Raw genomic sequence first — 27363 nt, forward strand, 5'->3', positions numbered from 1 at the left:
TTTGTCCGTTGCCCGCCACCGCCCCCTCAGCTCCCGCTCCGCTCGTCTCCCTCCCCCGGGCCCGCCGGCTGCCCCGGGCGGGCCGGTGCCCCTGGTGGGCCGCGGGCGGCGTCCCCGCCTCACAGACCCGCGGCCGGCGGGGGAAGGCGGGGAGCGGGCGGCCGGACTTCCTCGTCCGCCCGCTCCCCGCCCAGGGGCCGCCCGGCCGGTGAGGCCCCGCCGGGAGCGGCACAGCCGCGGGCCATGGCGTACCGGGAGCTGGTGAGGCGCTGGCACCAGGGCGTGCTGGCGGCCGACGGCGGGGACTGGGACGGCGCCCTGGCCATCTTCGGCGGCATCCCGGAGCCGCCGGCCAGGATCTGCTTCAACATGGGCTGCGCGCAGCTGCTGGCGGGGCGGCCGGGGGAGGCCCTGCGGGTGAGCGGGGCTCCACCGGGCTGGGAGAGCCCCGCAGAGGGACGGGGGGGACGCTGCGACGGGCGGGACGGCCTGCGCGGCTTTCGAGGGGATAATGCTGGAAGTCAGACTAGTGAAAATCCAGCGTTTCCAACCCTGCGCGTGCAGCTGATCGCACGAATGGCATCCTGGCTTGTACCAGCACCAGCGTGGCCAGCAGGAACAGGGAAGGGATCTCACCCCTGGGCTCGGCACTGGTGAGGCCGCCCCTCGATGAGTGGGTTCAGTTTTGGGCCCCTCACTCCAAAAAGGCCATTGAATGACTCGAGCGTGTCCAGAGAAGGGCAACGGAGCTGGTGCAGGGTCTGGAGCACAGGTCTGATGGGGAGCGGCTGAGGAAACTGGGGGGGTTTAGTCTGGAGAAGAGGAGGCTGAGGGGAGACCTCATGGCCCTCTCCAACTCCCTGAAAGGAGGGTGCAGAGAGGGGGGATGAGTCTCTTGAGCCAAGGAACCAGCGCCAGGACAAGAGGGAATGGCCTCAAGCTGTGCCAGGGCAGGGTCAGACTGGCTCTTCGGAAGGATTTCTTTGCAGAAGGGGCTGTTGGGCGTTGGAATGGGCTGCCCAGGGCAGGGGGGGAGTCCCCATCCCTGGAGGGGTTGAAGAGTCAGGTTGACCCAGCGCTGAGGGATCTGGTGGAGTTGGGAACGGTCAGTGTGAGGTTCATGGTTGGACTGGAGGAGCTTCAAGGTCTTTTCCAACCGAGATGATTCTGGGATTCTGTGTCTGCATCTCTGGCTGGCTGTCAGCTGCCCGGTGAGCAGCTGCACATAAGCCATTTCTTAAGTAACACAAAGAAGAGCTCAGGCTGTGCTGGAGGGGCTGGGGCAGAGCCGTGGAGCCCCAGGCAGGGCAGTCGCTATAAGGTACAACAGCAAACAGGGCACGATGGTGCCCAAGAGAGACTTTTTAGCCCCGATGAATGGGCACTGACTGGGAAGAAGCTTGACTGTGCTTCCGTGTAGGTCACTGGTTGGTTGTTTATTTTTTCTCTTTTATAGCACAGTAAAGCAAACTGTTAAAGCAAGGTGTGCTGTCAGAGTCACAGGAGAAGCCAGCCACCATCACAACAAGAGGCACAGTCACTCCCTGACCTCCTGAGACATATTTTCACCCCTGCAATGCTATCCTTGTCTAGGCAGTATCAGGAAGCTCTGGGGTTTCAGGCTTGATTTGTTATCTACATACCATCTCTTTGCAATGATAAGGGAAGGAGCACACCTAGCTTTCTCAGAAAGACATTAAGACAGTTTTCCCAGCACAATGTTACTTTGAACCATCAGCCATGAGCTGCTTCCAGCTTTGCTAATACTTGCCTGTATTTAGCTATGAAACTGGACCAGAAATATTGACTTACAGGTGTGCTGTGTGAAACCCTTCAGCTTTCTCCCTTGCATCCTTTAACGTACTCATCACTGTAGGCTGCTTCAAACTGCCTTCCCCAGCCTGGCTAGTCCTGCTGCTCCCACTGTCAGGGCAAACTCTGCTCCAGGCAACACAGATTTCTCATTACAAGATGCCAGTCGGCCAACATAGCTCATTTATGTCCAGTCCGTTTTACCAAGGAAGGATAAAAATCTGAAGTTCAGCTCATGCAAAGCCAAGACCTGAAAGATGAGTTGGAGCTGTCTCGTGCCCGTCAGCCCAGATCGCAGCCCTGCACTCGTCAGTCTGGAGGGGCTGGTCATGAGGAGCCCAGGGACAGCTTCTGCGCCCAGTGCCAGTGCAGCTTGGATGTGCCTGTATGGGTGCATATACCCAGGCATCGACAGGGAGATCCTATCTGATCCTTGGGATGTGTCTGTTTTCCTCCTTAGGCATTCAATGAAACCATTGCGAAGGACAACTCCCTAGCTGTCGGCTTCTTTCAGAGAGGGTTTGTCCATCTGCAGCTGGAGATGTAAGTGAGACACGTGTCCATTTTAGTCTTTGGTTTTCTTCTTTTAGTCATACTTTATTCCTAAACCTAAATGATTCTAAAATTCACTTCTTCCAACAATCTTAATCCGTTCATGAGGTCCAGTTTGGCCGTGTCACAGGTCAGCAAGGTTTATCTCTTAAAGCAATGGCTTTAAACTGCAACAGGGGAGGTTCAGACTGGACATTAGGAACAAATGTTTCCCAGAAAGAGTGGTCAGAGAGTGGAATAGGCTGCCCAGGGAGGGGGTGGAGTCCCCATCCCTGGGTGTGTTTGAGGGTCGTTTGGATGAGCTGTTGGGGGATGTGGGGTAGGGGAGAACTTTGTAGAGTCGGGCTGATGGTTGGACTCGATGATCCCGAGGGTCTTTTCCAACCTGAATGATTCTGTGATTCTGTGATCTCTGATAAGGCTGAGAAGATATGAGCTGCACAATCAGGGCACCAATTACACATGATGTTACTGTCCCATACACACAGACAAAGAAGTGGCTTCTGTATGCAGGGCTGCCAGGAGGTTACGTTGCCATTCAGATTTTCTTTGGGAATGAAAAAAATACAATTGCTCTGCTTGGTGTATCTTCACATGATATGTAGGAGTCTGGCCTTCCTAAAAATGCAGTCTGCCCATGGTGTCTGACTCTCAGTCTCTGCTGACAGCAGATTTTGTAGGCCTGATCTCAGTCTCATTAATGTTGGGATTGCTCCACCAGTGTCATGGGATTGATTATTCGTTGTTTCCGTGGTTAAATCATAGTGACATCCTGCTCAGAGAGGTGGGTAGAGGATCTTCTTACCTTTGAAGTTCGGTTATTCTCTTTCCTGTTATTTTCTCCATATTTTCCAGACCTTAATTTCCACAAAATTACTATTTCTGGGAGGTAAAGTGAGCAGTTCTGCACTCCCAAGCTGGCCCGTCAAGCAGCTACACACTCTGTGCCTCTGCCAGCAGAGCTGCAGTCAGGGGTGGTGGAGCCTCGGCCGGCACGTTGGAGCTGCTCCGCTCTGCTCCCGGCGCTGAGCTGCAGCCAAAGGGAAGCAAGCCTGCCCCGAGCACACGCTGTGCAGCAGGTCAGGGGCAGCACAGCTGGCAGACCTGCCTCCTGCCCGAGGAGGTGACAGCCACCAGCACCCCATGGCACCTTCCATCACCAGATGCTGTTCCCACCCACCCACATCCCCCAGGCACCTTCTCTTGGCCGTGCTCACTTGCTTTTGGTTGGGTGACCGCTGCACAGCCCTTCCTGAACCTTCCTTTCACCACCTGCAGCCTCAGTGGAACCTGTTTTGATTTCAGTTGCATAGCTGGTGTAAATACAGACTAATTCCCTCCTTATCCTGGGATTTTCTCTAAATTTCTGCCTGCGTTGCTCTGGCCATGCATGTACACTTGCTGCTCACCATCAGCAGGGGTTTCCCAGCCCTTGCTTCTCCCCCGAGGCATCTGCTGGGACAAAGCAGCCAGCTGGGCAAGGAGCTCACAGCATTTGTTAATCTCTGCTCTTTACATTTTCTCCTCCTTGGAATTGTGACTATTTCAGGTATCAAAACTTACAGTTCATCCCAATCAGTAAAACTGTGCGATAATCCCAGACACACCATGTTCACTTTGTACTAACTACCAATAAGGAGAGTACAGGGAATTCTCTGCTCACAAGATGACACATGTCTCTGATGCAGCTGCTCATCCAGGCTACGGAGAAGAATACATGGGTTTTGCTAGCTTGATTTTTGAACTTCTTAATTAGAGTCTTCAGCTTCTTCTAGTCTCATTTTTTTCTGTCATCTCTGCGTTGTAGGTATGAAGAAGCTCTCTCTGACTATCATATGGCCTTCAGTCATCTAAGAAAAAATCCCTTCATTGATTACAAGCAGCTGGGGCTGAGGCACATACTCTATGCGTGGGAGGTAAGAGTCAACCTGTCTCAGTAGTCTTTCCCCTCTGTTGGGGGTATTCATCAGGTCTTCAGCAGTAGGCATTTACAAGGCAGTACATTAGAACAGTAAAAAATTTCTGCTCACACTTTTTTTTTTTAAAGGAACTTAAAGTCATAAAACAATGTCATCTATGAGGAGTTTAGCAAAGTACACAGTTTAAAAAGTAGAATTTTTGTATTTTGGGGTTTTTTTAGCTTATCAATGCATGTAATATTTACACTTACATGCGTGTAAATATGCGTGTAAGTTTTGTGAACTCCTCAGCTCTGAAAGCTGAAATAGGTTGAAGTATAGACAGATAGAAACAAAATTGGTCCATGATGAAGACTCAGAAACTTGCATTCATGCAAGACTGTCTTTGCAGCTGTAGTAACTGGTTCTAACATTACCTCTGTGTCTAAACTTACACACTGCAAGCTGTGTTTTGCTTCTGTAATGCTTCACTCTGCAGCGCTTACACTGTCAACCTGCCACATCCTGTTCAAAAAAGATCCAAGTCTGAATTGACTGTGAATATTTGTAATATTTGGAATGTAAAAGACCCCTAGAAACGGTAGTTTACCGCAAGTGTTCATTTTGTCTTCTGTCCTGAGTCCACACACACAGACTGAAAAGCAAATACAGGAAAGAGTATTTAATTCTTTACTTCCGCAAGAATGAGGAGTCATTGTGCAACGCAAGTCAAGCATGCCTAGAAACCTGTCATCCAGTCTCGGTCAATTTTCATGCACCTTACACCTGGCAGGAAGAAGCTATCCATGGCATCTGTGGTATTACCCAAACCCCATTGTTTTTAACAGTTTCAGTGCCATAGCACTGCCTTCTCTGAGCTCACACACACTTAGAAACAGTAGGTTCCCTTTAAAAGGCGCGGGGCTGCAGGAGTGCCCCGAGGCCATCCGGAGGGGGTTGGTACCCTTTCTGGTGTGAACACACAGTCCCTCACTCCCCGTGCTCTAGGTATTGCTAGGACAGCTCTCACTGTGCTGGCACTCCCGACTCAGGATCTGCATCCTGATTCGACTGTATCCTGCTCTTACATCCACTGTAGCTCATTTTTAAAAATACAGAAGCACAGTCCTCCTGCAGGACTGCGCCATCAGCTTTCCCCATGCATAGCCTCTCACGTGCTGCCTCTGATCTTCTCTAGGGAGATATGCTGTATGGTTTGAAAATCCAGAAATACTTGCCTCTTGCAAGGCTATAGCACTTCTGAGCTGAGCGAGAGTTGCTGTCTTGCCTCTCCAAGAGCAAGCATCACTGCTCTTCCTGTAGGCGTTCAGGATGCCACCCTCCACCACCCCCAAAACACCAGTCTTCTGTCACGATTAAGGAGCAAAGGAAAAGCATCTGTCCCCAGCACTCTAGATAGCAATTTACAAGCTGATAACACTATCATTTAAGATAGCAAGCTATCTGACAGTGAGTCTTAAGCCACACTTCTGCCATGTAGGCCAGTAGCTTTTCCATACACTGACTGTTGGCCAGCAACAAGAGATCTCCCACTCCTAATTCAGCATATAGATCAAGGCTTCCCAACACTCAGCCTGGAATACTCCCACACTTTGCCACTTCACCACTGAACATACTTACATGCTGCTAAAGGGTAACAAGCTACAGTTGACAACTTGCACATTCACAGCCCACTACAATAGTTTCGGCTCAATTATTCTGCAGGGAAAGGGAATCAGATTTATTCTGCACAGCAGAAAATTTTACCTAGTTATATGCAGAAAGAAACCCTTCCTGGCCTTTCAGATGCAGGGAGGATAAGGTTAGAACTTGTGTGGTACCAGAGTCTTCATCTGGTGTTCCCCATACCTCTCCTTGCCTTCAAAAGAGCTGGCAGCTCCAGCACACCCAGGAGCTAACCTGGAGGTACAGCTTTTAGCTCTTTCCACTCTGATTGCGAAGTTTTTTCAGCTGTGTGGCTCAGAGTGCCTTTCCTGTGGCTAGTGGGGAGTAGGTTGGTACTGTTGCTGTATCTGTGGTGTTTCAGTGCCTGGTCTATGTTTCTTTCTGAGTTCAGTAAGTCATGTTGGGTGTCTGCTTGACCTCAGCCCTCTGAGTTCTGCTCCCTCCGTGCCCGCTCCAGGTGCTGTACAGCACTGCAGCAGCACAGTGCCGGCTGCAGCAGTGGCAGGAGGCCAGGGTCACCCTAGATAAGGCTGTTGTATGGAGGCCTGAAGGAAGAACAGCAATCCTGGACCTGGCCCTTGAGCGGGTGCGGGTAAGACCACCTCTATGTGTTCCTGGGTATGTGCATTGGCCTTAAGTTAAGAAATACGAGGTAAGAACGTGCTAATCGTTGCACATTTGGGTTTTCTTGTCTACCCACCTGCTTGGTCACCTGGTAACAGAGCCTAAGCAATTTTTATGTGATGCTCTACCAAACTAGTGCTTCAGCTAATCAAGTAACTCCATCACCCCCAGGTGCTTCATAGCACAGAAACACCACACTGGAGAATTACAGGATAACCTCTCAGTTGGGGGAGGTTGCTTTCTAGTCCCCGCTGTTCAGGAGTGTAGTTCTATTTGTACTTGTACTGCAAAGCAAGTTGCCCTTTGCAGTGGTTAACTGCAGAACCCCTACCCCAACTGCAGATTTGGAGGTTCTCCCTTTTCATGACACTTTGAGTCCCTTTGGCCTCAGTAGCAATTGGTGGCAGCACAGATATTAATGACAATCACATTTAGAGCTTAAGTGGAGTGTAAAAGTGTTTCCAGGGTTGGTTCTACGTAATAGTTTCCTGTTAGACTCTCTTACAATCAGGAACAACTTGCAGATCTCTGATTTACTCTTCCTGGAGGGTTCATTATTTTGTTACCTCCATACTTCCTTATCTTATTTGTATCCTTTCTAAGAGATGACTGCTTTTTTTAATCTGATCATCTCTTCTAGGATTGTGTTTGTGCTTTACATTAGTGTATTATTTATATTTGGTATTAGCATGCTACTCAGTGATTGAACAGAGGAGAAAAAAACATTTGAAGTCAAATAGAAAAACTGCTTAGAAGATTTGTTTAATAGACCTCACTCCACTGCCCTCCCTTCCCAGCCATCCCATGCCTACAGAGTGAGTCTTTGACTCAACACTGGGTAGTGGCTGCTGAGCTCTTAGTTTGCATGTGTTTGTTAGACCTGAGTGACCTTTTTCAAGTTCACAGCCATGATTTTTGCTCCAATGTCTTCCTGGAGCTGATCTTGCACACATAGGGAAGCTGTATTTGTTTTTCACTGCTGTTATGTTTCATTTAACAGTAATTGATGGCTTTTCCCTTATCTGCTTTCCCTGCCCTAGGACCATCTGTTTTTAGAGCCCATGCAGGTTCCCCTTGGGGAATTTTTCAGACCACGGAAGAAGGAAGTTGAACAGCTGGATTCCAAAGATTTCCTGGGTAAACCCAAGGTAACAGGCATGTAATTGTTAAGAATAACAGCAAGGAGATTAAAATCCCACCTCTGACATCTCCAGAGAGCATTACTGTTGGCCACTCCACTGATCACTGCACTGGTGGAGACCCGAGAGCAGGATTGTCAGGGCTTGCAGCTGCTCAAGGAATCTGGGACATGGAAGCCAAAATTTTTTTAGCATTGCCACCTCTTCTATCAAAAATGCACTTTGGTGCTAAAAAAACCTTCCTGGTCTTGGTCACTTTAAACTCTGAAAAAGCCAAGCAGGTGCTTAGGGAAGCCTGTGGTTGTCCTTTTGCTGACAATGATGTTTTCAAGAGGAGGACATTCTTCCAGCGTGCTCCTACTCACTACTGCATTCCCAGTGGGACAGGCAGACACCTGGGAGACAAATGCTTTGTCACATCCCTTAATGCAAGCCAGCAGAGAATTCCTCTGATCCCTTCTGTGACCAGTGCAGTCAGCAGAAGTGCCACAGGCCAGAGAGCTCCAACGTGAATAAAGGAAAGGGAAAGTAATTCATTCATATACTTTTAAAGAAACCTTGGAAAGACTGAAAAAACAGGGACATGAACAGTTAAAGCCATTTTGGGAATTCAGCTCTGCTTCTTCCACTATGTGCATGGTTCCACTTTATGTCTGACCTTAGGATGTCAGAAGAAAATGGGTCTGAATAGATAACCTTGCATGAAGTTTGAGAGTCTCTTCATCCAGCCTGGATTCAGTCGTTACTTTCTCCTCTGACAGGTGATCTCCTCCATCATTCCCAATGATGAGTACATTGGCTTCGAGCCTCTCAGGCCTCAGGTGAGCAAGACATAGCTGTAAAAGAGGAATGGAGCTGTCCTGGAGCTCTAGGTAGGGCCTCAGATCCTAACACCATCAGGGTAAGAACATACTGTTGGAAAAAACAGTGCCATATCACACTAGATCCATGGAGCCGTTCAAAGCCAGGTGGTGGGCTTCAGCATTGTGATGTGAATCTCCAGCCCTCTGAAGATGCATTTTTGTCTCTTTGCCATGTCAAACAGCAGTGGACACTTTGCTGTGCTCAACACGCATTTGCCCAGCACTTTAGTAAATTTGTCAGCATAATCATGACTACCTTGCACTGTAATATGTATTTCTTAGAACCAAGGGTAGGGAAAAAGATTTTGTTACTCACTCCTGATGGGATAAAGACAGATTGGGGGAGAAATAGAAGGTACATCCTGGTAGGGTGTGGAGCAGCAAACTTCTATCTAGGTGTGACAAATGTGGTCAAAATAAAGACAAAATACCACAGTGTGGTATTCAGAGAGACAGCAAATATGGTGGCACTGTTGCTGTATGAAGGACTGTTTACAGATAGATGCTGTTGTTCCTCCCACAGAAACAGGGCTTTTATGAACCCAGTGCTGACGCTCTGCGGTAAGTGTTCAGTTCCACCTTGGTCTAACTCTTCTCTCTCTATTTCTGTTCAGAAGGTCATGTTTTGTTCTCTGATGCCTTTGTCTGAAGATTCTGTGGGATTCACACCCACTTCTCACCAAGGGTGGAGTGAATGACAAACATGCAAAGGCTTGTGTGGCTGCAAAAGACACTGCAGTTCAGTGGCACCTCTCATGCAAGAATCTCAGGGCAGTTTGCAGGAGTTGATCCAATAGTCTTGGGAGACAGGCATGGATCATGCCATGGCTGGGGAATGGAAGCAGAGAGAGGCTGTGGGACCTGCCCAGGTCTGTGGCTCAGCTGTCCCATCCTAGTTCCCAGGACAAGGCTTCCAAATACTCACTTCCAATCCTGCTGTGCTGAGCCAAAATCAGCCTTGGTTCAAAAAACATGAAAGTAATTTGTTTTGGTGATATCGTACCAGCAGTACTTCAGGGCTGGGTTTAATAATTGTTTTGATCTGGAGAATGTCTGTCATTACAATGAAAATGGGGCAGTTGCATTTGGGAAATCAGTGTTTTCCAAAGTCCTTTTGTTCCCAGTTGGAGCGAAGAGTAGCCATGGAAGTCAAAACTTCCCAACACCTGAAACTTCTGGCACATGCCCATTTGGATCAGTACAGTGCTCTGGATCAAAGCCATCCAGCATCAGAACTCCAGGGTTAGTAAAGGTGCTCTCATTCTTTCTTTCCAGAGACAGCGAGTCAGGCTACTATCGAGTTTTGTCCCATTATTACCCTGAGGACTCAGAGGAGTCGGCAGTGAAAGCCAGCAGTTTGGTCTTTGTGCTGGCGAGAGGAGCGGATGGCTGGGCTACGGCCATACACGATGGACAGGTAAGGAACGTGGGGGGGCTTCCCAGCCCACCCCCACCAGCAGAGACCACCGCCCTGCCTGAGAACGGGAGCTTGCTGCGATCCTCGGAGCACATTCCCTGGGGACCCCCTGTAGTTCAGGAGCTCATTTCCACAGACCAGTTGCTAACCGTAGATTTCTCTGACGCCTGGCTCCCACCAGCTTCTTCCATTCACCTCTGCAGCTCTACAAGGGCATCTTTTGGGGCACTTGTGCTCTCCACTGTACAGGATCCTATTGTGGAATCGTGTAGGATAACAGACCTCACGAAGGCCCCCCATTTAGAGCAGCAGTATCTGTCACCTGGGAGCTCTAACCCAGCCAAGGGGACAGGTTGGTCCTTACCTGGTGGTAGTGCCTCTGTTACATTAACTTTGGGAAGGTTTTGGGAAGTAATTTAAATTAATTTAATTTAATTTTTTAAATTAACTTTGAAGGTTTCAGCTGTGCTGGCAGGTTTTATAAAGGGCTCTAGAGAAGACCTAAGGAATTAAAGCCCAGCAAATCTGACATCTTTCTGCAGATTAGGGAACTATAGTGTAAATGGATTGAATAGAAACACATAAATATGACAACATAGAAAGTCTTTTGTTGACAGAAGCCATTTCTCACATGTCTACTTAAGTCCTTTGAAAGAGCCAATGCATACCTGGGTTAGGTTGAGCCAGAGAATGTATTATCTGCCTGTATTTCAAAAAAAAAGTAAACTGATTCTTCCCAAGACCACTAAAAAAACAATGAGCTGTTTGAGCAAGAGAGGCAGTGATCTGAGGACTGATAACAGGTTAAAATATGGAAATAAATGGTGGGAATAAATGAACAGGTTTAGTGGTTTGTTTTTCTTTTTATTAAAGCATGTCCTCACTGAGAATATGCTGTGACCTAAGCATTTAGCATATTCCTAAGTGATATAGTAATAGGGATAGTTATATAGTACTTCTTAAGGTGACCATGTTCCGTGACAAACAATGAAACCATTCAGCATAGCCTGAAGCATCTGGAGCTAACAGTGAACACTTACAGAAGTATTTGAATGTGCTGGTTGACTGCTCAGTGAAGTGTCAGATGAATTTGAAAGTCAAAAAAGGTAAAATAATAGACACTGGGTTCAAAAAAAAAGCATAATTACTCACAACGATCAGTTGAAATTAATAACTTTACAGCAGTGATTGCCGGAAGACACAGAAATGCTGCTGGACTGGTATCCCCTGACATCCTTGTTGTTCTCTTCCTAAGCATCTGTTTTAGGAGCAGCGTGTTGGGCTTGGTGGGTGTTCAGTCTGTTACATTGCACCACTGCTTTCAGCAGAAAAAGATGCAAAAGTACCACTGGATTTTGTTCAGCAATTTCTGAGCCACAAGCCACGTGGGCTACTGTATGCAACCCTGGGGCTCCCCTGGGTACATTCGTGTTGCGGTAGGACGAGCAGGCAGTGGTGGTTTCCAGCGCAGAAGCAGTGCCGAGTGGGGCTGACAGAAGATGGGGCTGGGGAGTCTGGGGCTGCATCTGCCACAGCAGCAGCTCCTGCCTCACGGTGCTCTGCTTTGTGTCCTGCAGAAGCTGCGCATACCGAGCTCTCTCCTGGAGCCTGCCTCAAAGATGGATAAATGGGTGAGCTGCCAACCTTGCCATCAGCGCTGAGGAAGGGACCAAGAGATACATTTGGGATGTTTATTTGTAAGATTATTACAAGATAGGGCAGCTGTGTAAGAGAAACCTAGAGTGTGAAACACTGAGACACCTTGACTGAAGACCAAGTGGTCTTGAACAGGAATAACAGAAGAGTTAAGAGTGGGGAAAATGCTTATTTTTTTGTATACATCGGATCTCTTTACAGCAAAATCTGGGGACTTGGACATACAGCCAAGCCACAGTGGGTTGCATCACAAGCTGATCTGGGTGTTATCTTAGCTGCCGTGGGCTGATGGAGCACACAAAGATGAGCAGCTGCCTCAGCTCTCCTGACCCACTGTAACTTGTTGAGGCACTGGAACACAATGATGAGTTTGAGGGCTTGACATGTTCATCCAGCCTGCTCCCGTGATGGCTACAGCCACTCACTGTAGCACAGAAGCGGGTGAAGAGTGCTTGTGTGTTCTGGTTCACCAGCAGAGTTAATCTCTAGTTCACTGCAGGTTAATCTCCTGCAGTGGGACAGTAATATCTTAAATAGGCACCATTTTTGGCTTGAGGCCATGTGCCTAAGCCCTAAACCCTCACCTTTAGGAAAACTTCCTTCGTCTCCTTTCTCCACCACAGGCATATCCACACATGATGCCAATCATTTTCCATCTGAACCCAGTGCAGAAAAGTGCAACTCAGACCCCTATTTCCTGTGAGAGATTTTTGGAGCACATGATTATTCTGATGTTGCTATGATTTTTTATTTTTCCTCCAAATGAGTCCCTGGCCATAGCACACACTTGGGCGATTGCTCCATGGATGTCTCTCTGTGAACCAGCCCGAGTTCCCAGCTGAGCCAGCAGATAGTGGGAAGAGCACCCCAGCAAGGGGCAGGAGGCCAAGGAAGTGTCCCACCAAACCTCTCATCACCCTTGCTACCCCCAAGAGCTGCAGAGACCGTTAAGAGCCCAAGTGGCCCACATCATCCAGCCATTTAATGAACTGGTCTCCCTGGTGCTCTCTCTGAGGTTACACCCAGAAATTTATAACTGGCTGCAGCCTGTGACATGCACACCCAGTCTCCTGTGTCTTCTGCTCACTCCTTTCTGATGATGTTCTGTTGCAGAAGATCAGCAATGGGATTCCCCTCCCTCCTGCCCAGGTGCCTCCCAGCCGACTCCATGTGAAGCAGGAGCCAGGTAGTCCCCCGGGTCAGGGACCTCTGTGGGTGTCACATGAAGCTGTGCCCAAACCCCCCGCTTTAGGGGGGTGTGGGGAGGCTGGTTGCCCACTGCAGCTGTGGCCACCTGTGTGCTAGCAGGTTGCAGAAGAGCTGCTCGGGGCCTCTGCTGACTACAGGCACTGTTATTCTGCTCTTGTTTTCTTCTGCAGAATCTCCTGGGGGAGAAAATGCCTCTGCAAGTGATGCCAGTGCCCAAACGGACTTCAAGGTAAGGTGTTTCACAAGCTAAAGCTGGCACACCCTCAGATGATCAAGGCTGTGAAAGTGCAAGATTCCTGGCCAAATCCTCCAAAATTCTTGAGCTGTCCCAAAATCACTGGAAAAAACTCTTCCTCTGCCCATTTTCCCATTCCAAAGAAAGGTTCCCATGTGGTCTTTCCTCTACCACTCCCCAGTTTGTGACAGTACAATTTTGTGAGGCAGCCCAAGGTTGAGGCTTACCAGGGCAGTGGCCTTTTTCCACCCTCCAAGGAGCCAAGAGCCCCAGACACAGTGATGTTCTCAGGCATGCACTTTACAGCCCATTTTGCAGGAGAGCTGTCTTTGAACTACCTGCTGTCCCTTCCCCGCTCCTCCTCTGTGGCATTTTCTGTCCCTGTCAGTCCGGGTGTCACAACTCATTCATATTTGCATTCTTCTGGGATGATGTCCTCTGATGCACCTTTACCAACCACTGTGTGTGATGGAGCTGGAGTTGCTTCTGTGTCCACCTGGGGACAGCACCTCTCTGGCAGTTCTGCTCACTGTGTCTTTGCCACCTCCCTTCGTAGGGCTTTTGGAGTCATTTTTTGTCAGCTGTACTTCAGACAGAAGGCAGCAGAACATGGGAACTTGGCTGCACCTCTCCAGCTGGCTGGAGGAGTTGGGGACCTGCTCATATAGATTTGTGTGATTGGACCCAGAAACGGGCTTCCTGGGTCATGGGAGGAACATTTGATCCCAGACTTTGAATCTGTAGTTCCCCCTCCGAAATTCTGCGTTTTGATGTTGCACTACTGTTAGGTAGTAGCAGTGAGAAAAGGGCTTGTGTCTGTCACCTCTCTTGATATGAGAGGTGACATAGTCTGAATAACGAGACTGTCCATGGTGCCACATCTCTCAGCAGATCCCACTGACCCACGGAGAAGCTTCGTCCGGCACGGACAGACCCGTTGTGCTGAGAGCGCGTTGCGAGTGCGCCGTGGTGGTGAGGGCAGGCGAGCTGCCGACTCTGCCAGCCCTGCGGGCTCTGCTGAGGCAGCGGTTCGGCCAGCAGGCAGAGCGGGGGAAGCTGAGGTACGCTGTGGCACAGCCGGGCCCTCCGGCACTCTCGGTGCACGCCCCTGCATGCTCAGCCCTTTCACTGAGGATACGGGCATCTGGCTGCATCTGGTCTCCTGGGAACATTTAATTGGGGTCAGAGCACTCTAGCAGAGACTCGGCAAAGATGTGAGCACGCAGCCTTCCTTGCAGGGCTAACCTTACCATGGTTTCTGGTTTGGAGAACAGCATGTGCTCCATGGGCTTTGGAGGCCCAAAGGATCTTTCCCAGGAAACTGTACCATGGTCAAGAAATGGGGGAACAGAAGGAAAAACTGTGATGATGCAGCTGCTGTATATTGGATTTTCTCCCACTAAGCTCAGCCTTTGAGATACACTATGATCAATGCAGAGCAATTTGGGAGTCAGGTTTAAGTATGCATCGGTCTTGGGGTGAGGTCTCCCTGACTGTGACACCCCTGGGGAGAGTTCAGGAACACTCAGGAGAGTTCAGGATCTTCCCCTCAAGTAAGTGGGTGAGGAGGTGACAGTACCGCTCCCCAGCAGTGCCATGTCTGCCCCCTGAGCATGCAAGGTGGCCCCATGTCATTGTACAAGGTGACAAGCTCAGAGCTGGCTTACAAAGGGGACTCTGAAAACTGAACAGGGTAGAGGGCTAGGCTTGCCTCAAAGTTTGGCTTTAAGTGAGATGATTTGAGCTGCTTTAATGAACCCTTGTAGCTACAGGCATTTGGATGGCAAAGAACTGGGTGCAATTTCGGGAGAGGAGGATCTAGGGAAGATGTGGCAGCAGCTGACAGATGGCAGGCTGACACTCTGCTGCGAGGTACGTGGGCTGTGACAAGCTTCTCTGCTGTGCTGGACTCAAATCTCTGCTTTGCCTTGCAACCTCCATTCTGAGTTTCTCTTGCAGGACTCAGACTCCCACTTGGGCAGACCCGTCCTCTACCGGATGCTGGCCCAGCACTCTTACCCTGCGCAGGGACCTGGGGACCTGGAGTTCAGCAAGGGAGACGTGCTGGATATTCTCTCTGAAGGTAACTCTCCAGTCCTGTCTGCAGACTTGTACTGGGGCAGGCTTTTGGAATCTGCTGCAGGGAGGGCCTGGGGAATAGATAGCCTCTCCAGTGCTGTCTCAGCCTCATACTCTCAGGAGGTACAGGCTTGCACTGTTAAATTCCAGCCATGAAAACTCTCACTAACCCCAGTCATGTGGGCCAGAGCTCATCCTGCTCCTTTATGTCTTTCTAGTGAATGAGGACTGGCTCGAAGGACGCTGCAATGGCAAGACTGGCATCTTCCCCAAATGCTTTGCAGCCCCAACCAGTTGTGGTGCTGCCTTCCTATAGTGAGCAGGAGCCTTTTCCTGCCCGACTGCACTGCCTCCCAAGGCTGGGAGATACAGTCCCATCTCATTCTGGCCACAGCCAGCACAGCCAGGAGCTCTGCTGAACCTGGACAGGAGATGTCCCCCACTCACAGATCCTATGGGGTCAGTTCCAGCAGTCCAACAGCATTTTCCACAGCCTATTCCCAGACCTGACACTTTAACCCCTGTGCTTATACTGCCAAAGATGTGTTTGTGCAGAGCAGAGAGAAGAGGGGGGGGAATCTGGTGTTTGTCTGTGGGAAATGTCCATGTGGCAGCTCAGACCACAGGGGCTCAGACTGCTGGGTGGGAAGAAGTTCCTCTCAATGGAGGTCTTCACCCCCTCTCTCTTGTTCAAGTTCAGGCTGGGAAGGCTGAGCCTCACTCTAATGAATCACAGAATGGTTTGGGTTGGAAGGGACCTTAAAGATCATCTAGCTCCAACCACCCTGCCATGGGCAGGGCCACCTTCCACTAGCCCAGGTTGCCCAAAGCCCCGTCCAACCTGGCCTTGAACCCTTCCAGGGAGCGGGCAGCCACAGCTTCTCTGGGCAACCTGTGCTAGTGTCTCACCACCCTCACAGAAAAGAACTTACTCGTTTCATCTGAATCTACACTCTCAGTTTAAAACCATTACCCCCCGTCCTCTCACTACACCCCCTGATCAAGAGTCTTCCCCCCCCCGCCCTTTCCTGTAGCCCCTTTCAGTCCTGGGAGGCTGCTCTAAGGTCTCCCCGTAGCCTTCTCTTCTCCAGCTGAACCCCCCCAACTCTCTCAGCCTGTCCTCACAGGGGAGGTGCTCCAGCCCCCCGAGCATCTTCGTGGCCTCCTCTGTCCCACTCGAGCAGGTCCATGTCCTTCTGATGTTGGTGCCCCCAGAGCTGGACCCAGCACTGCAGGGGGGGTCTCAGAAGCCAAGGATAGCCCTCTGTGAGCAGGAGGCAGAGCCCAGTTCCCTAGGTCCTTAGGTCACATATCCTTATCTCCACCAGAGAGAGAGATGCTGCTCTTTCGAAAGGCTTTTGTAACCAGTTTGCAGTGGGGTGTATGGGATAACACCTTGGGTTAGGACCACTAGGTATCATTTCCCACAGCACATACCCCGTGGATCTGCTAGAGCCAAAGGGCTCTGACCGTTCCTCAGCCCGGTTGCCTTTGGTTCTTTTCCTAAGCCCTTAAGTCCTGCCTGGATGTTACTGTTTCATGCTGCGTGGGCAGGGGTCTTGCAGAACAGAGGGGAGATAGTTGTGGAAACACCCCTGCTCAGACCAGCCCTGGGCTTTGCCATGTCCTTGGAGGGGCTGGCTGGGCAGTGTGGCACGGGCCAGTGGCTGGAGCTGGAAGGACTCAAATGACTGTCCGGCTCCTGCAGCTGAGCTGGGCTGGGCTCTGCTGATCTAACTAAAACACTCAAGTGCCTGGAGCTGGAACCTGCTATGAATTTGGTGTCTGACAAAGCTGGGCTATGTAACTTGAATATAAAATAAACCCTGAGCCAGAGTTGGCAGCTCTTAAATCAACTTCCACTTGTATTTTTTCTGCTGAGCTATGCCAGTAAATATTTTTAAAGACAGCTGACAATGTCTTTGAGAAGATATTCTGTCACATACTACAAAAATCTTGCACATCTTGCACAGGGCAAGATATAGATAAGGTCACCCCTCTCCTCAGAGTTTAGTTGGCCACCACTGCTCTCTGTCACCAATTGCCTCCCACGGCTGCTGGGAGAGCAGCCCAGCAGGACTGGAAGTGCCAAGGAAACTGTGCTAGGCTGGTTAGCGACTTTCATATTTGAAAAACAAGACAGATTTTATTTCTAGTTTGAATTTATCTGGCTTCATCTAGCCACCAAGTCTCTCTCAGCTTTTGTCAGCCAGATTAAAGGAGTCTTTTCCTCTTGGAAGTACTTGGAGAGCTCAAGACACCTTTGTCATCTTTGACATCTATACAGAGATGACCCAATTAGACCTCCTGAGCAATGGAGATGGGTCTAATGCCCTCATTCTTCTCCCCCTTCCACCTTCTTTTGCACCACTTCCCTGCCTGGTTTAGTGGGCAGGATGCCTCTAGTCAGGAGGCTGGAAGCTACTTGGTTTTCCAGAAACACTGGAGGAAAGCTGCCACCAGGCCTGCCACTATGGCCAGCACAATGAAGGAGACGGCACCTGCCCACACACTGGGCTGGTGCCCCTTGACATGTTCCAGAGCTTCTGTGGGGATCATGTTGGTGAAGTTCAGCATGAAGCCCAGTGTCCACCCGATGTCCGTGTTTGCTGCCTGAGGTGAGAGAGCAGAGGAGATCATCCGAAAGTGCCTCTCCCAGGCACCGGTAGCTTCGGTGCAAGGGACTGACAGGCACCTCTCCCATGAGCTGCCCCAGCTGTGATTTCACACATGGACCTGGCTGTGGTGAACCTGGTCTTACCAGCATCAGTTACACAGAGAGCTTTCCTGTCCCCCTTCCCACGGGCTAAAGGGCAGCTGAACATGGATCACTGCTCTGGTCCAGATGTACCTCTGTGACCTGCATGTGATTTTGGATCTGAGCTTTCCTCCTCCCTCATGATCCTTCAAATTTGGTCATAGTCAGGTTCGAAGGGGTGATCCTCTCTGATGCGCAAGTCAATTCTGTCCAACATCAGAGACTAAAGTGGCCAAATTCTGTTCTGCACTTCTCTGACCTCTTAAAATTAGCTTACATTCACACCAGAGTAAGTGAGAAGCGAGCTGGTGTCAGAGGTTTGGGGCAGCTAAGAAAGAGTGAAGCTGTGCTGGGGTCACTGGGTAGCAGCCATGAGATGGGGACACATTTCTGATGCAGGGGACTCCAGGGATGCTGCTCCTGAACATGTCTTCAGGCCCAAGCAAGGATGCGGCCGCAGCTGCCTGCCTGCTCCCACTGCCCACAGGGTGTTTACCTGCCGGCTGAAGTGGATGTTGCTCCACGTGTGCTCATTGAACTTGTAGCCATCAAGCAGCAGCGTCAAGATATAAATCGCCACGGAGCAGTACGTGTGTAGGAACTTGTCCTCCTGTGGGAAGGTCTCTACCAGCTGTGGGGCCATCGGGGGACACGGTGCAATGGGGAATGAAACAGATGCTCAGAAACCCTCCCTGGCCCAGGAAACAGCAGGACATGTGCTTCCTGGGCAGACATCTGGGACAGGACAAGCACAGGGCTCCTTGTTGCCCTTCACAGGGCTCTCACCTCTGCCCAGCTCTTGTTGCAGAAGGTCTGGATCGTGGAGTTGACATTACTGAAAGACTGCTGGCTGGTCAGGTTCAAGAAGTGGAAGGTGTAGTAGAACCCAGCGAAGGCCTGGGGGATAACGGGAGATGGTAAAAGCTACATCTCCTTCCTCACCCTAAAAAAAGACCCAGGAGCCCCTCTTGCCTGGGGACAGAGTCCCATGCAATTCACAGGGTTCTGCATCCAGCACCCACTTGATGGTCTACCGGAAAGTCTTGGAGCTGGTTGGCAAGCCCTGCACTCCAAGCTAGCTCAGACTGGCTCCCTGGGACAAGATCTTCCCGCTTCCCTCATGGAGGGCTGGGACATCAAAGGAGGAGAAACCACCCCCCAACATAGGAGAAGAGGTTTGCAGATGGGACCAGGTCTGGGGTCCCCTCTCTCCCCACCCCTTCCCACAACCAGTGGCAGAGGAGACTCCCACCCTCCATCCTCCCCCCCAACAGCCACGGGGACGGAGGCTCCTTACGAAGAACTGTCCCCGCACAGGCGGCTGATAAACCCCGTTGAACCCGCACGTCCTGTTGGCCCCACAGGTGAAGTTGAAGAGTTTCTGGATGGCGGTGCTGCACGCTGCTGGGTCCCCTGTCCCTATCACTGTGAGGACCTGTGCAGGGCTGGGTGTGCTCGGTGCACGGACACAGGGACTGTTGTAGAGGTCTGACATGGTGACGTTCTCCCAGTATCCCGCGGGGTAGCAGGGGTGTGATATCTGCTGGGAAGATGGTCTGCGCTGGAGAGAGTGGGAGCCATTAATGGGGCGTGGCGTGGAATGCCAGTGAGACCCTACCCCAGAGCCCATCCTGTGTTTAGACATCCCAAAAAGCAGAATCTAGACCCTAGGAGGATTTGAGGAGAAGCAGGTTCCATCCTTTACGTGACTAACCTGCCCATGGCTTTTGCCAGTCCTGCTTTGGCCCCACCACTGAGCTGTGCTGGGGTGGCAATGCCACTGCCAGCCTGTGCCTCCCCACGGGGGTGGCACCCTGCTCCTGAGGGCAGCCTGTGCTCTCTGCCCGCACGGAGAGCTTGTTGCTCTTGGCATTGGCTCTGTCTCCCCTGCATCTTGCAGGCCCTAGCACTGAAAGGACAAAAGATGCATCCCGCCTGCATGCTCCCCGAGCATGTCTGTCTCCCGCGGCGCTGGGCTGTGCGCTCTGTCCGAGGTGAGACAGGAGCACACGGCTTAGTGGTGGAGCGGTGTGCAGGAGGTGTGTTAGGAATCCTCTCTCCGGTCAGAAATTGAGGAAGGGCAAGTGAATGGGGAGAGGGAAGAACCTAAGGGTACAGCTGGGCTTGGGAAATGATGAAAAACGCCATTACATTTCAACATCCAGGGAGAAGGGGGTCCTAGCAGGGAACCACCACCGCCTGTCACCCAAATGAGAGAATTTTTTGGTTCAGTAGATAAAATCTAAGCCTCTCCCAGGTCTTTAAATTTGTGAAAATTCCCAATTCCCTAACACTTTTTCCACAGGCATCCCCAAAATTTCTGGAAGACATTTTTCATGGCAATGGCAAACGGCTGAGCACATCCTGGTGACCAGTGGATGCGGTACCTTGTGGAGAGCTGCCAGCAGCATCTTCAAGGCCTGTGTCTGTCCATAGCAGAGGTAGCTGTGGGTGTAGAGCGAGTAGTTCCTGCCGTACAGCCTGAAGAAGATGGAGGTGCTGTTGTCCTCAGTGGTGACTCCAGGCTGGAAGGTTATTTGTGTTGAGGCACCTCCAAGGTCCAGAGCTCCGAGAACCTCAGTGTCCTGTGGATGTTCCCATTTCTCTGCAAAGGAATACTGGCCCAATAAGACAGCAAGTGTTAGTCTGAACTGAAGGGAGTCACAGTCTCTGTCCCTTCCCTCAAGATTTTGTGGGCTCAGAAGCCCCTGAGGGACCTTCTACGTCCTGTCTCCCTGTTTAACCCCTTTCTGCCTACGTCCTCGACCCACAAAGACCTCCATGTACCACTGAAGTCTGGCCCCTTGGTTGCTGCATGTCATCTGGGGTCCAGACACCTTCATCTGGGGTCTAAAATTGCTGCCTCCCTGTGATACCAAAATTGACCCATACAAAAGTGGAGAGCACTGAGCCAGGCTGAGCTGGACCCAAAGACCCTTGATTCTGTTAATCACATCAGTGGAGTTGAATCTGCAGTTCACAACCACAGGCTACATTTATTTGGGTAATTAGTGCTCTAAAACTACATTTTTCTGTCCTCTGGGAATAAAGAAATCCGGCTGTAGCTCAGACGGGGATATATACTCCGCTCAACCCTCCTCCGCCCTCTCCCCGAGCTCACACCTTGACAAGCGTCTCCAGCAGGTAGTTGATGGTGATCCAGCCGAAGGAGCCCTCCTCGTTCCCCGTGAGGATCTGAGCTCCGCGGAAGTCCACAGGGTACTCGCCAATGGCCTTGGAGACCTCAGCGAAGACCTGCTCAGCCTTGGTGCTGTTCTGCTCCCTGCCCAGGGAAGGAGATAAATACCGTGCAGTGGAGGAGGCAATGGCCAGGGAGCTTTCAGGGCTAACAGCAAGGGACTGCCATCCTCTGCGGAGGAGCGGGGCTGCTCAGAGACAAGGCACATCCCCATCCATCGCTGCCCTGCCTGCAGGACGGCTCCTGCAAGCTGCCAAATCCCTCAACTGGTGCACCGGGAGTCTCCCTAAAAGTGCTGCCCACAGGCTCTGCCTGAGCATGCGGGAAGGTTAAGGCAAGTCTGGCAAAGGAGGCTCATCCACCTCTGGGGCTGCTGCCAGGCTGGTGCTGGACTGGGCTGGGGGGTTTCTCTGTGGGCACGGCGAGCGGCTCTCCTGGACACCCCGGCAGACTGCAGATGTGGATGCTCTGCCCATCACCATGGCCTGCCCGGGCAGCAGCCCCTGATACCCCCAGCCCCCCGTGCCCCCAGCCCCCTGTCCCAGCCCCCTGCACTGGCTACGATGCAGAAACGCGCAGTGGGGAAGGGCTTGGAGGTGGTCGGCTCCGGGCAGTGCCAGTACCTCAGCAGCCGCATGCCCGCTGTGGCCCCCAGGTAGGTGGGGGTGTCCCGCTGCTGCTCTGCTGGGATGATCTTCATGGCCTTGTCCAGGCAGGGCTTCAGGATGGCTCCAGCCTCAGCGGGGTTGTCTGCATAGCTGGAGATGCCGGGTCCTGCAAGAGGGCACCCCGTGATGGAGCGAGCTCAGTGCTGCCCTGGAGACAGGACAGCAGGGGACATGTCCACCCATAAAGCCCCCAGGCGTTTTTCCCCATGTGCCCAGGCTAGTCGTGCCCTTGCCAAGGGTGTCCCTGGAAGGTCAGTTCTCAGAGCTGGCCTGCCTGGAGGCAGCGTGTGTGCCATGGCCATGGCACGCTGTGTGAGCAGGCGGCAAGCTCCTGCTCTGGACATAGCAGGAGGGCTGCTGTGTGAGTTTGTGATGCTGATGCTTAATCCCAGGGAAGCCAAACTACTCGAAGGTGACCAGCCGGTCCTGCAGGACTCGGTGGACAAACAGAGCAGTTCCTTATTTGGAAGGAAGGGGAAGGGACAGGCTCTCCTTTGTCCTGCTGGGAGGGCACGCAGAGCCCATACACATACGCGAAGGTGCTCTTTGCACCGCTTGAGTTCCTATTTTTAGAGCCTGGCACTGGATCTGAGCACCCAGCATGGTCCTGTGGTGGGTAGGGACAGGCTCTGGGGTGGAAATATCACTATTTACCTTCCCCCAAGATTTGCACACCATTGTTGCCATTAGCCCACGCACCCTCTCCCTTATACTTTGCCCTCTGCCAGACCTTTGCAGTTAACCAGTAACTGCCACACCACCATTGCAGAGCACGGATTTGAGGGCAAGGCGAGCTCTGAGCCCTCTCATCCTCTGCCCAGGCATCTCTGTTCTGGACTGGTGGCCTTTGCCAGCCCCTGCCCAGCTCCGTGTACCATTTAGCTGACCCTACCTCCCCTCACTAGCCTGGTCCTTTCCTCCAGAAAGACCAGTCCTGGTGCCAAAGCCTGACAGCACCTTTGCATAGGAAAAATGCCCCTTTGCGTATTTATAAATGCCCGATAAATAAATGCCCTTTGGGGCATTTACGGTTTACCATGCCTGGCACGAAGCAGCCAGCTAGCCTTGGCGCTATGGGACAGCCACCCTGGCAAGCCTTGGGGCCGTCCAGCCCCAGCATCCCATGGCTGAGCAGGGGCAGGGAAGAGGGATGGGCACGTCCCGGCACACTCACCAGGCACAGTGCAGGCCTCCACCTGGGACACGATGCCGGTGCCATTCTCCTTGTCTGCGGGCCACTGGTAGATGTAGAGAGCTGTGTGCGTGGAGCCGGCGTCAAACACCAGACCGTACTGGGGGAGGCAGAGGGGACAGGGGGTGTCAGGACATGCAGAGCAGTTTCACCTGCTGCAGAGCAAGGGGAGCTCCAGCAGAGCCAGCAGAGCTCCTGCTGGAGAGGGGAACCTCGAGTGGCCAAATGAAGAGTGTCACCAGAGCAGGGAAAGCCCTGTGGCACTGCAGCACCAGCTGTGTTGGGGACAAGGCTCCATCACAAGCCCTTTGAGCTTCAGTGCTGTGCAATCAAAAGGCTGTATGTGCCATAGAGCCAGTGACAGGGACCAAACTCTGCCACACCGACCTGGCATGCCAGCCCACTGGAAGTTTTTTCCCATCTCGGTGACAAACAGCACAGCCTGCCTGAAACCTGGGGAAAATCCTACACCAAGGGGCAGCCAGCACCCAAGCTGGCTCCCAAGGACCCTACCTTGGTGCTGGGAGGCAGAAACACGTCCTTCACATTCACGACGCTCAGAATGAGGGCAATGATGCTGAAGACACAGGTGGCTGCCAGGAGACCTGCAATGGTCTTGGCTTTGTAGTCCATTCCTCCTCCAACCTGCAAGAACAGCCCCAACTCCCAGCTCACACCTCTGCATTTGCAAGGCCAGTTTTGAAGTGCAATCTCATGGATGGATATGGGACATTTCCCCTTCTCTAACAAGGGCTTGAAGCCATTCTCTGGTGCATGGCTGTTCTTATGGGAGGCTCTTGGCAGTCTCGGGGCTGGGACACCCTCTCCTTCTGAGCACTCTCTCCCTAGGTGATTTTCAGCATGGCTTTTTCAGCCCTGCCTTCTCAACTGCAGTCCTTCAGGCCCCTCTCTGCATGCAGCCTGGACTCCATCCCTCTGCCCTGCTTAAACTACCAGCTGGGTGGCAGGTCAGCATCTCCCTTCCCAGCATCATCACTGGGGGAAGCACGGCAGTGGCTAGCAGGAGTCCCAGACTGGGAGCAGGACCATGCCCTGGCAGATTCCCAGAGCCACATCCCTCTAGCACACACATGCTGCCATCGTACCCTTCACTCTCACAAACCCTGTCCTACAATTCTTGGGACCACCAGGTCACATCTGTTGCCCAACAGGCCCAGACTGTTCCTGGAGGGTCCTCTCTGCTCCAGGCAGGGGAACAGCATCTCCAGCCATGTGTCTCCTGCCTGGTCCAGCTCTCCTTGGCTCTTGGTGATGCTACAGCAGGTAAGCTGACATGCAGGGACAGTGTCTTTGCCTGCAGGTGACCCCCAAGCCTCTCCTGCAGCCCCAAGGGCAGGCAGAAAGCTCCCGGTGACCTGGGCACATGCAGCCCTGTAGCCAAGCTGGCATGCCGGCAGCCATAGCATTGCATGGGCAAGCAAGGCTAGTGGGGTGTGGGGGGGCCCTTGAGGACCAGAACACGGGTCCTGCGTCCCCCACTCGTCTGGCCAGAGCTCAGCTCCTGGCAGAATCAGCCATGAGGCATCAGTAAGAAATTGCAGTGAAGAAGCAAAGCCAAAAGGTCTGGTTCTCTGCAACAGCCTCAGCACACAGCGTCTGACACATCCATGTGCTCAGCACCCCACAGCTGGTCCAGATGTGCTTTGCTAAACGCACAGCTCACCCCCCTCCTCCTGCACTGCCCTGCCCTGTGTCACCAGCCGCACAGGCTGCATGCCCGCAGGGAGCCAGGCTGAGCCCTGTCCTCGGCGTTAGGCTGCAAGACAGACTCCAGCTGAGCGGTGAATGCCCCAGGAGCCCTGGACACAGCCTAGAGAAGTGGTTCAACCCAACCAGTGCGTTGGGGTGGCACTTGGGTGCTGTCATTTGGTTACACAATTCTTCTGTGAGTGCATAAAAACACAGAGAAATTCTGTTGCCCTTTTGCCAGGCTAGGTCAGTGGCTTGAATAGGAAAGACCTTTGGCAAGGTTAAAAGAGATGCTGGTTCCTGTTTGGAGTCAGCATCTCCGGTGACAAACACAGGTGACCAATCTCCTGCATGACATGAGATGTATAATGATGGAGAGCAGCTGTTCTCTTCTGGCCCACGTCATGGTACACTATGGTACAGCAAACCCTTATCAGGCCTTATCCTACAGGCAGGAGCCCTCCCCTGTACAGTGGCTGTGGCCAGAAGGGATCACATGGAAGCAGCTGGTGAATGCCTGGATTGTCACTTCTCCAGTCCTATCAGCCCTGCTAGAGTTTGCCCAGATATAACTGTGGTTGGGATGAGATTACCCTGCTCCAGGTAACACAGCAATGGCAAAAGTCCCCAGCCCAGCCCACATCTTGGAAAATTCTGTCCCGGGCACTGTGCAATGGAACAATACGAAATGGTGATAAATTGCACCATCCTGCATGCAGGACTGGGTGGGAAATGGGCTCCACCTGCTCTGATACGGACTAATTTTCATTTTGACTGGTCGGGAAGCAACATCTAAAGGCAGCACAGAGCCAGCAATACCTGAGGAGGAGAGCAGGGCATGGGGAGGGAGCCCAGTGGGTGGAAAACAATTCAAGGTGCGTGAGGAGCTGATCGATCTGCACAGCCTTTCAGGAACACCTCGGGGCTGGCCAGCACTGATACCTGCTGCTGTGGTGGCTGGTTCAGTTGAGCAGCAGGGACGGGAAGGTGGTGGTGATGCCTCCAGAGCCAAAGAAGAGGCATGTGGCAGCATGGTGCCGGAAGGAGCCGTTTCCTGGCCATTTCAGTGTGTGGAAAGTTCACAGCTGTGCACAGCGCTTGGGCCAGTTTTGCACTTGTTTGTGTCCAACCGGGCACACTGGAGTGCTCTGCAAACACTGGGGGGACGTCCCTCACCTTGCAGCGTCCCTCTCAGGGAGGGATGGAGGGGGCTTCAACATTCGGGAGGAAAGGTTCAGAGGCACTTCTGGATCTATACTGTCTGTTTCCCAGGAAAATGGGAAGCTGACTCCCTCACTGTGCACATTTGGGATTCGAAAGTCAAAAGGGCTCTTAAAATTATAAGGAAGAGAGTGAACATGCACGCTGGGAGCATCGTTGCCAGACAGAGCGGTCCCCCGCCTCCCATCTCTCCCACCAGCGCTGGGGCTCAGCAGTGCCCTCCATGCCCCATCCATGTCCCCTCCGTGCCCCTCTGCCCCCCCACTCCCTGGGCCACCCCAGCCCTCTCCCTGCTGCCCCTCCAGCCCGTGGAGCGTGTTTATCCCCAGCACCCGACTCCGCTGCTGGCCAGGGCCCACCCGGGGCTAAGCCCACCACCTCCCCTCCCAGCAGAGCCCCATGGAGAGGCACCCCGGCCCCCTCCCCTGCCCACGCTCACCCCGGCTGATCCCGCTGCTGCTCCCGGCGCCGCCGCCCTCGCCTCGGTGTCGGCGCTCACCTGGAGTGCGGAGCCCAAATCCCGGGACAAAGGCTGCCCCGAGTCCCCAGTATGGCCCTCCCCTTGGCCCCAGACCAGCAACCAGCCCAGGAGAGCTCTCCCCGCTGCAGAGCTGAGGTGGAAATAGCGTCTCGCATTAACCACTTCGCTGCCGGAGAAGCAGGTTTGCCTGGGAGACCTCCACCCATGGGGTGCTGTGGGGTGCCTGCGCTGCCCGGCGTGGGTTCAGCAGGGGTGCAGCTCCCCATGAAGCTCATGACAAGCCCAGCCTGCACCTCAGCCCCCTGAGGAGCCAGCGAGGGGGCTGGCCCCGGGACAAAGGGGCAGCTGAGGTCTAGGACCCCCCCAGACATTCCCTGCCCCAGACCTTCACGCTGCAAGGTAAAGCACGGGCCAAGTCTGCACCCTGCACTCCTGCCATCACCTGGCTCTGCCATACCCCGCGCTGCCCCATTGCAGGCAGAGACAGGAAGGACCTGGCAGGTGGAGACCTGTCCCCGTGGCCTGGGACCTGTCCCCACAGTCATGGCCCATGCCAGCGTCCTGTCTGTCCCAGTGGCCAGGGACCTGTCCCCACAGCCATCCACATGGGACCCATCCCCACGGCCAGGGATGCACCTTCCCCTATGGCCAGGGACCCATCCCCATGTCCAGGGACCTGTCTGTCCCCATGGCCAGGACCCCATCCCTCTGGGGCGGTGCAGGCAGCGGTGCAGGCAGTGGTGCAGGCAGGTGTGCAGGCAGAGGTGCAGGCAGAGGTGCATGCAGAGGTGCAGGCAGTGGTGCAGGCAGCAGTGCAGGCAGAGGTGCATGCAGTGGTGCAGGCAGCGGTGCAGGCAGCAGTGCAGGCAGAGGTGCAGGCAGCGGTGCAGGCAGAGGTGCAGGCAGCGGTGCAGGCAGCAGTGCAGGCAGAGGTGCATGCAGAGGTGCAGGCAGTGGTGCAGGC

The 27363-nt window shown here is 52.8% G+C and overlaps 2 protein-coding genes across 4 annotated transcripts; one reads left to right on the forward strand and one right to left on the reverse strand.

The window, feature by feature from the left end:
* Window positions 1-176: 176 nt before the first annotated feature.
* On the forward strand, window positions 177-17022 carry NOXA1 (NADPH oxidase activator 1). 3 transcript variants are annotated; one of them, XM_074891156.1, is made up of 15 exons: window positions 178-417; window positions 2273-2355; window positions 4172-4280; window positions 6406-6540; window positions 7613-7720; window positions 8473-8532; window positions 9098-9135; window positions 9850-9991; window positions 11569-11622; window positions 12761-12833; window positions 13027-13085; window positions 13980-14152; window positions 14858-14963; window positions 15051-15174; window positions 15389-17022. In XM_074891156.1, the coding sequence occupies exons 1-15, from the start codon at window positions 244-246 to the stop codon at window positions 15484-15486; spliced, it is 1536 nt and encodes a 511-aa protein (XP_074747257.1). In that variant the 5' UTR covers window positions 178-243; the 3' UTR covers window positions 15487-17022. The 3 variants fall into 3 exon arrangements, with proteins under 3 accessions (XP_074747259.1, XP_074747257.1, XP_074747258.1); XM_074891157.1 differs by having other exon boundaries at window positions 13983-14152; XM_074891158.1 differs by lacking the exon at window positions 6406-6540 and having other exon boundaries at window positions 177-417.
* A 267-nt stretch (window positions 17023-17289) lies between these two features.
* ENTPD8 (ectonucleoside triphosphate diphosphohydrolase 8) lies at window positions 17290-26669 on the reverse strand. Its single transcript, XM_074891160.1, has 10 exons — window positions 26358-26669; window positions 23501-23632; window positions 22970-23087; window positions 21751-21901; window positions 21052-21211; window positions 20316-20546; window positions 19226-19489; window positions 18715-18825; window positions 18425-18559; window positions 17290-17783 (listed from the first exon to the last, which is right to left on the reverse strand). Exons 2-10 carry the CDS (start codon window positions 23618-23620, stop codon window positions 17592-17594), a joined length of 1482 nt encoding a protein of 493 aa, XP_074747261.1. The 5' UTR covers window positions 23621-23632; window positions 26358-26669; the 3' UTR covers window positions 17290-17591.
* Window positions 26670-27363: the final 694 nt, after the last annotated feature.

This window comes from Strix uralensis, chromosome 21, assembly GCF_047716275.1.
Source record: "Strix uralensis isolate ZFMK-TIS-50842 chromosome 21, bStrUra1, whole genome shotgun sequence".
Classification (NCBI taxonomy): domain Eukaryota; kingdom Metazoa; phylum Chordata; class Aves; order Strigiformes; family Strigidae; genus Strix; species Strix uralensis.

Bases quoted from the DNA above. Each gene is read 5' to 3' on its own strand.
- NOXA1 (XM_074891156.1), top strand. From the start codon at position 244: ATGGCGTACCGGGAGCTGGTGAGGCGCTGGCACCAGGGCGTGCTGGCG. The intron at 9,136-9,849 runs GTAAGTGTTCAG...CTTTCTTTCCAG, and splicing joins CCCAGTGCTGACGCTCTGCG to AGACAGCGAGTCAGGCTACT. The intron at 13,086-13,979 runs GTAAGGTGTTTC...CACATCTCTCAG, and splicing joins GTGCCCAAACGGACTTCAAG to CAGATCCCACTGACCCACGG.
- ENTPD8 (XM_074891160.1), bottom strand. From the start codon at position 23,620: ATGGACTACAAAGCCAAGACCATTGCAGGTCTCCTGGCAGCCACCTGT. The intron at 19,490-20,315 runs GTACCGCATCCA...CACTCTCTCCAG, and splicing joins TGCTGGCAGCTCTCCACAAG to CGCAGACCATCTTCCCAGCA. The intron at 17,784-18,424 runs GTAAACACCCTG...CTCTCACCTCAG, and splicing joins ACATCCACTTCAGCCGGCAG to GCAGCAAACACGGACATCGG.